The sequence below is a fragment of the Bidens hawaiensis genome, unplaced genomic scaffold (genome assembly GCF_021521415.1).
Source record: "Bidens hawaiensis isolate Kalapana, Puna unplaced genomic scaffold, B.hawaiensis_p1.1 tig00009570_1, whole genome shotgun sequence".
Classification (NCBI taxonomy): Eukaryota; Viridiplantae; Streptophyta; class Magnoliopsida; order Asterales; family Asteraceae; genus Bidens; species Bidens hawaiensis.
The window spans coordinates 427,853-436,664 of NW_027491715.1; the positions used below are offsets into that span (position 1 = coordinate 427,853).

Below are 8,812 nucleotides of genomic sequence, written 5' to 3' on the forward strand. Positions count from 1 at the left end.
TCAAAATGCAAGCTTTTGTGTTTAAAAGTACTAGGAATCGATAGCCCTTTCAATCCCGAGCATTTCCATGTCAAAAACTTCGATTTTGGGTCAAAAATCTGGAAAATCTGGAAAACCCGTGGGTTTCTCCGTCGCCCAGCTTGAAGGAGTCGAATCAGACTCATTCGATCGAACCAGTCGATCGAATCAGTCCATTCGATCGAATGCGTAGATCGAACAAGTCCAGTCGACCGAATAGGGAAGCAACCGAATGGTCTCCAACTCATTCGATCGAATGAGTTTTGTATTCGATCGAATGAGTGTTGTATTCGATCGAACGTGTTCCTATTCGATCGAACGTGTTCCTGTTTGATCGAACGTGTTCCTATTCGATCGAACGTGTTGTATTCGATCGAACGTGTTCCTATTCGATCGAACGTGTTCCTATTCGATCGAATCAAGCCAGAACCAAGCTGTTTCCAAGTTCGCCTAAGGTTTAACTTCGCCTGAAGCGAAGTTCGTCTATAAAATAAATTAAAAACCTAATGGAAAATGTGTTAAGGCAGTTATCGAAAATAAAATTTTTCCAAGCTGACCTGGCAGCTTAACCCCAGCCAGGGGCTCTGCCCCTTGGACCCCGCTAGGGGCTGCCGCCCCTAGAACCCCGCTGCCAGGGGCGCTGCCCCCGGACCCCCGTTCGTTGTGGGTCATATATAGATAGAAATACAAACGAGTAGCAGTAGTTAATTGATATGTGTAAATATTATACAGTTAGCCGAGCCCAGTTAAAGAAAGGAATTACGATCAACGGCGAGCGTAACAGGATCCAGGTGAGTTTCTAGCCCCATTCCTTGTTATGTTTTCGGGGCTGTGTGCATACTTGATGTGTTGTTAATACATTTATCCAAAGTGATAAGTGTATGCCATAGGTGATATATGTGATATGTATGAATGATTGCTTGATGGTTCGTGAACGATCTTCGGATATTGCACGTACTGTCAGGTTGTAACGTTATAAATATGGCAAGTATGATATGTATGTTTATGTGTATGAACGTAAGAAAGTTAATAAAAGAAGGAAATGACGGTTGTATGGTTGTATGGTTACGAAAGGGGTACCGAGCCCTAATAATACTCGAGGTATGATGTATGGTTGTATGGTAACGAAGAGGGAATCGAACCCTACTAATATTCGAAAACATGGGACCAGACCCTAATAATATCTGTGATGTTAGGGACCAGACCCTAATAATATCTGTGATGTTAGGGACCAGACCCTCATAATATCTGTGATGATAGGGACCAGACCCTCATAATATCTGTGATGATAGGGACCAGACCCTTATAATATCTGTGATGTTAGGGACCAGACCCTTATAATATCTGTGATGTTAGGGACCAGACCCTTATAATATCTGTGAGGTTATAGGGCGAAAGGCTCTTTAAAACGTATGATTATGAATGTAAAGAAAGTATGTAAGTAAGAAAGAAAGTATGTAAGTAAGAAAGAAAGTATGTAAGTAAGAATGAAGGTATGAGTACTTATGTGTGTATGAAAGAAAGTTATGAGGTTAAGTACGTATGTATGTAACAAGGTATTGTATGGTAGTGTATGATTAACTAGAACTCACTCAGCGTAGCTGACTTTTAGTATGCACGCAGGTGAGTAGGATGAGACAGCTGGCTTGAGTGGAGGACACATGGCAGAAGACTAAAGCCTGGCATCTGAAGATCCGATATGTTTTATAAGTTATGTTTTGATTTTGAAAGACAAGAGGAATGTTTTAAGACATGAGTATGAATTGATATGTAATGTTTTATGAAAGTTTTATATTCCGCGTAAAGTTTTTAATTAACTCTGATATTTAGAACTGTGTTTATGAGTAAATCCAACACGAAAGTAGGGTTACCGGTTACGGGGCCTTACAGACCATATCGCGACACGTAGGATTTTTATGTTTTCGTTTATATATATTATTATAGATTTGTATTTAATGGTCAAGAGGTTTAAGAGAAAAAAATGTGTTGTCATGAAGTATAGTTTTTAACATCTATGGCAAGAACTCTTAAGTGATGAAGTTTTTTTTTATAATTAAACCAAAACTAATTTAATAGTGTTACGCGACACCGATCTTCATAGGATTGATCAAGGTTGACCACAAGCCGAGCTAGATCTGCTAGGGCTTGAGCTCGAAAATACATGAGCAAACTCAACTTAGCACAAAAGCTTCTATAAAGTTGAAAACTCAAGCTTATATTCGGCTAGGTTACAACTTGAAATTAAAGAAGAATGTGTGATCGGGTTGATATGTGTGTATATTGATGGGTTTCAAGTATTGGTTTCGATGCTTAATGTTCGAAGATCAGTTGGGGTTCAAGCATTAGTTTTAAAAGCGAATATGTATAGAAGGATTAGTTGTTCCAACATATCAATAAGAAAATTACGCGAGTCAATTCCAAAGTCATGACTATGTCGATTTTGAAACAAGTACATACCAATTAAAATACTAAAGCATGGCTATACGACTTTTGTTAACAAAATGAAAGTTTTATAATTTATCATTTGATCATTCTTTGTTGAGTGATTTTGAGTTTTGTGATATTATTATAACCTTGGTTGATACGAGTTTTGTGATACTTATATTCCTTTTAGAAAATGAGAATATTTTGTGACAGACTACCTACTAATAGGAAGTTAAGAAAAAGACAACTTAACAACAAATACATCATTCCAAAACAAATTGCTAACTTAATATATGAAATTTGTTAATTTGAGGTGTGTTATTCTTTTCTCCTTTTTAAAAAATGATTTGTATCTTTGACATTTTTAGGAATGCAAACTTATACCTAATAAGTAATGAGTTTAGATAGAAAAATTAAATGAAACATCAAACATAATATGTCAAACCTGTTTCATTTTAGTTAAATCGTGGGCCTTTATATGCCTATAAATCGTAGTCTCTCTCTCTACTTATATTAATATTTTCATACTCTCATACATACACGGATATATCAATATTTTGAATCCATTACTGACATGAGCATCGGAGGTTGGTCTTTGACCCTTTCTAATGTGTCTGATGGTTTTGCATATCTAGGACGAGTCGGGGAACACAAGATGTGGTTGTTTTCATCTTCATCATCATTGGAGCACTTGCCCAATACGATGTCTAGAGCCGTGGTGGTTCATAACTTATGACTTCAACTCTTCAAGAAGAAAGACTTATAAGAAAAAATTAGAAAAAAAAACACCCAAAAAATAAATGTATAGCATAATCAATCTTAAATTAAATATTAAAGTATAACTATGATATAAAAAGATATTAATAATGATGTTTATCTACATTTATACATAATATAATGGATTGACAACGAGAACTTACATTGATAACACACCAAAAGTACAAAAATGATTGTACAACCCTCATCAATTATACCACGAATGAGTGATATATGAAGATTTGATGCAGATAAAACCTTGGTTAAAATCAACTATTTAATATTCTCATAGAATATGTATATTTACAAACATTTACATGCATGTGAGTCTCTCACTCTGGTGTTTTCTAAAAATAAAAGATAACATATATTAATGGATTTGTGTATTTCTGTACTATATTAAATGGATGATATGTACCCTTTAGTCCTTAACCGACGACGTGTGGTATGTAGAAATTCATCGCTAGAAACCGGTCGCAATAGCTTAAATTTGTCGTTGGTAGATTATGGTCTATAGCGATGACAAGTAGTCGCTAAACATTTCGCTCTAATTTTTTTAAAAACTGAAAGATAAATTTTTAATAAAATTTAAAAATATTTTGAATGCAATATAATTTTTAATATTATGTAAAAGAATTTTGGCGAAGCTAGGTGAAAACTACTTACCCAAGACTGACATTAAAAGAAATTCAAAATATATAATAACTACATTTTCCTAGTGACATGTCATATTACAAAAAAGCTTCATTATAAAATAAACAAATTATTAAAAATAAATTGCAATATGATTATAAAAACAAAACCCTAAATAAAATTCATAATACAAGAGATAAAAGCTAGTAATAAGATATTTTCTTTTTCCAAATTTCCCTAAAATTGCAATTATCTAATTGGGGGTATGCAAGTGATTTTAAAAGGGCACTGATATGATCGTAATATATATATATATATATATATATATATATTATATATAAAGTATGAGTTAGGGACCTCTTAAATTTTAAGAGGTCACAAACTCATTGCTTTATATACAACCCATAATGCATAAAAAATATGAATATTAAGGGTAATTAAGTCTTTACTCACAAATATAACTTTGAACCTTCAACTTCACTATCTTTTATGTAAAATTTAATCGTAGTTACACATATGCCCTCTAATTCAAAACTAACTACCCCACGATTTTTTAACGGTCATAACTTTTTCACACGTTAATATTTTTTTTTTTTAAAAATTCATCATAAAAACGAGCATTTTATGCTCTTTAATATGAGTATGATATTGCTATAGTTTTTTAGTTTTAAAAAGTTAGCATGTTTCGCGCTTACCATTTAGAACCGAGTAACATGTCGAGTCGGGCGTGCTTGAGTAATTTGTAAAAGTACATTAGGGTCGAAATGAGTCGATACGAAAATATGGTTAATTTGGTTCAGGTTCGAGTAGAAAGGGGCTAGGTTAGAAGGCTGTCGAGTCGGAACGGGTTTGGGGCCAAAACGGGTTGGTTTAAAAAATGATTGATTTCAAATTACTGTATATTTCAGGTTTGCCTTTTGATTTTCGTTACATGTTACGCAGATACCGTTGTTTACATGTACTGGAGTCTATAAACACGTGTCCAACACCACGTAACGCACATAACCTAATTTTGGTAAGGGCTCAACCCAACGCCCTACACCGTTAATCGGAATGAATTACACGTGTGGTGTTGGTTAAGCATGTTTTGATGTCGGTAACATACATTCCCGTCCGGTTACGCGTGTTCAATCTTTGATAACAGGCAACTGGCTTTGCATGAGTTACGCGTCCAATTTTAGGCTACATGCACACTATCATCATTGACGTATGTACCGACACTGATTATGCGTTCAATAGCGAGTTGCATGCGCGCCCGCTGCATCGCGCGGGCACTTAGCTAGTATATATATATATATTAAGTTTTATTCAATTAAATCTAAAGAAAAGATAACAAGATAGATACAAAAAGAAATGGACACATATATTAGACACAATCTTGCATATGCCCTACCCTTGAATTCTTCTGCAGAGGAATACGATAGATCCATATTATATTAATAAATGATTAAATGTTGTAAAATAGCAACATACTCTACTGTGTTATACCAGTTAGTCATTAAACTTAGTGAAAGTGACTAATTTTCAAATATTAAACATTGGTCATCGTACACGTCATAAAAAACGACCAACTATAAAACATTTTCCTAGGCTTAATGACTAAGGTTAGGACCACAGTTTATATTGTGAAACATGATCAAGAGAGGGAGATTTGCTTCACCAACTTGTGTCTAAATGGGCATAATCTTTAACCATCAATATTTCGCTACATAGTTTTTTAGGGACTTGATTCAAGTCTTCTCCTTCTTGCCATGCTTGCCCGACCATAACACCGGGCCCCACATTCCTTACATATATCACAACAGCATCATTGAAAGGCGATGGATGTTTCCCTGCACGTAAACCAACGCAATCCATGAGAAGATATTTAACATGAATAACATATGTAACGGTGTAACAAATTATGCAGTGGACACAAGAGTTTTTGAGCTCATAGGGAACATCCGGTCTCAAATACCCCTAAGGTGTATTGGAGTATTGGACACGTTGGTTGTGGATGAGAGGAGAACTTCACAATTAAACGTGTTTACTCAGGCAACCAAAAGCAGATTCATGAGCTCGTTATGAACAAAATGTGCAAGTAATTGGTTAACCTGGTTTTGGAAACCCATGAGGATACTCTTGTAGATCCAAAAGCCCATCTCCAAATTCATATGCCACATCACACGGTTCCTCTGTTGACATCACTTCACTAACCTCTTTCATTGTGAAGTACAATGGAGCAAATGCTCGTGATGCTCCACCGAAAACCGATGCATCTGAAAATCAGGCAAATCATTGGAGTTGCATAAAAGTTATTAAATGAAAAAAAAACAAATTTATAATCCCTCATCGTATATGGTTGGGGAGTAAATGAGCCAAGCTCGAGCTTTTCTAGCTCTATATCCAAAGCTCGAGCTTGGCTAGAGTTTTATTTACTAATTATTTTTTTTATACAAATATAACTAATTTGGTAAATATTTATAATTATAATTGTATCTATATAACAAAGATATATTATTTTGTTATTTTCATCATAACTACAGCTATAATTATTTCGGTCACGTAATGTATACTTACAATATTAAATAAAAGTTGCTATCCTCATATAAATAACCGAGCTTGGTATACGAAGCTCGGCCTTGGTTATCGAACGAGATTAATTTTAGGTTCAAGCTCATTTAAGCTCAGCTTGGCTCGGCTCGACTCGAGCTTTTATCAAGCCAATCTCAAGTAGCTCATGAGTGGCATGAGTCATGACTAGACGATATGGTCAGTAAATTGATCAACATGTCATGTAAAGATATTGACAAGTACAAAACTTACCAATAACTCTTCCAAAAGTTTGACCATCAGGGAAGCAAAATAAAGCCTGACATTTAGAAATCAAAATCCCCAATAAAGAACGATAACATGTTCAAACTGTGAAATTTCAATAGGTGCTATAAACAATGAAACCGCGCATAGAACAGAGAACTAACCGTTTTGAAGTAATTAATCCAAGCGACAGCCAATGGCCCTGTTTGAAAAAGCTCAATGGCATAAGAATAATACAAAAGAAAACAAAACCATTATATATAGTTATATACAATAAGAAGCATTTGTTGACATCCCATGTTAATATTAGAAACAAGTTTCAGTCTTTGACTCTTTTCAAGAATATAGTAATATGGTATGCACCCTGCAGTCGTAAAACATTTTATTTATATTGTATACCTCCGTTCGTTTTGCAGTGCCAAAATTCAAGCAACTTTGCACTAGCTTCACCAGTAAACAAACTGGATGAACTTTTATTTGCTAACTTTGAACTATCATATCTTGTGCCTGCTACCTCCCAAGCTCTTGTAATAAGTCTAAAGAGTGTGCCCACCAAAAAAAACGAAGAAGTTAAAACTTAAAAACACTCTTTCAACAGTTAAAGAAAACTCCAATAACTGAAATTTGAAGCTTCATTTTAATCTTTAACCACACATATCACAAGACATAACTGTAGCTTAGAAGCTAAAATAATTTCCTAAGAGGGAAAAAAATACAAATTTCAATGAGAGAAACCTGGGATTTAGCAAGGATAACAAACGGTGTCTCCTTTCCTCTGGAATGTCATCAATCTTTTTCCTGATAATAACACATAGATATCTAGGCGTTGAACGTTATATTATAACAATTAAAAAGCGAGGTAAGATTATACTCCCATAAACAACACCAAAACTGTAACACCCTAGGCATATTCTACATCACTTTAGGTTTTAATTGTCAATTTAGGGGTGTACATGAATCCGAAGAACCCGATCCGAAAACGCAAAAACCGAACCTAAACAAAAACTGACAATTTGGTTTTATGCTCATGTAAGATCTAAACTCATGGTTCGGTTTTGGTTTTGCATGTAATAAAAAAATAACAATAATAATAATAATAAACCAAATAAACTGAACCGAATTTATAGTTTTCTTTTTTATGTTTTATTTGAAGTCATTGATAAAAACTCAATAAATATGTAACTCAATTTAGAGTTTTATATTTTTTATGTTTTATTTTAAGTAACTTCTAAGAATTCAATAAATATATAACTAAATTTTTTTAGCCCGAATGTACAATAATCAATTAAACTAACAAAACGATTCAAGCCCAAATTCATTATTTCGTACCAAATTTTTTCCGGCCCAAAACTTTTAAGATCAACTAACAAAACTGAAACCGAATGGTTTTCACTTTTCAAAAATAGAAGTTTCGTTTGTAGCACAAACAGAACCGATATAGGAATCTCACAGCTTAAGCTGGAAACAGATCAAATATTGCTAACAACTTAAACCGAACGTAGCCTAAATCCGTAATTCGTACTTAACTCCTACGCCTAACGGTTGGCATTTCATCGAACACCTAGAGTGCAACTTAATTCAAACAATTTTGACACCCAATTGTTTTCCAATAATAACTTAAACAAACAAATGGGTCGAAAGTAATTACCAGAGATAAGCAGCAGGGTTGTAAGAAGCAGGGTCCAAGGGAATCAATTGTTTAGGCGGGTCAAGAAACGATACCACGTCTCGCTCGTCGTAGTAAGATATTTCACCACCGGGTAACACCTGGTGAGGTTTATCGTCCCATGGCGATACGTGTGCTGAAAACACTCTTGTGGTGGTCTTCTTCTTCTTCACTGTAATGGTGTTGGGTGCATACAGTCTTCGGGCTGTGTTAAGGTGTTTGATAAAAGGTTTTAGGTGGGTTGAAGCTTGTGTGTGCAGTTTCAATGAAGATGAAGATGGGTAATAGGACATGCTCATTTTTACAAGGCGCAATTCGATTGATGGTTGTGTTCTTCACGGGATGTTTTTTTTAGTTAAATCATAACTTATATTATTAACCGTTTGTTGTTTGTTGACAGTGGCGGATCCAGAAAATTTTCTTATATGGGTCGTGAATTTTTTAGGGTCAGTACTAATACAACTGTCAGGTCGAATCGGGTCGGGTCATATATAAAAAAAAGGATTGCCAAACAAAATA

At 34.6% G+C, this 8,812-nt stretch overlaps 1 protein-coding gene across 1 annotated transcript; it reads right to left on the bottom strand.

The window, feature by feature from the left end:
- Window positions 1–5,358: 5,358 nt before the first annotated feature.
- LOC143532916 (uncharacterized) lies at window positions 5,359–8,610 on the bottom strand. Its single transcript, XM_077027820.1, has 7 exons — window positions 8,276–8,610; window positions 7,363–7,425; window positions 7,027–7,163; window positions 6,792–6,829; window positions 6,637–6,682; window positions 5,925–6,089; window positions 5,359–5,663 (listed from the first exon to the last, which is right to left on the bottom strand). The coding sequence occupies exons 1-7, from the start codon at window positions 8,590–8,592 to the stop codon at window positions 5,488–5,490; spliced, it is 942 nt and encodes a 313-aa protein (XP_076883935.1). The 5' UTR covers window positions 8,593–8,610; the 3' UTR covers window positions 5,359–5,487.
- Between the last annotated feature and the right edge of the window lie 202 nt (window positions 8,611–8,812).

Bases quoted from the DNA above. Each gene is read 5' to 3' on its own strand.
- LOC143532916 (XM_077027820.1), bottom strand. From the start codon at position 8,592: ATGAGCATGTCCTATTACCCATCTTCATCTTCATTGAAACTGCACACA. The intron at 6,830-7,026 runs GTATACAATATA...TTTTTCAAACAG, and splicing joins GCACTGCAAAACGAACGGAG to GGCCATTGGCTGTCGCTTGG. The intron at 5,664-5,924 runs GTTAACCAATTA...GTTTACGTGCAG, and splicing joins TCATGGGTTTCCAAAACCAG to GGAAACATCCATCGCCTTTC.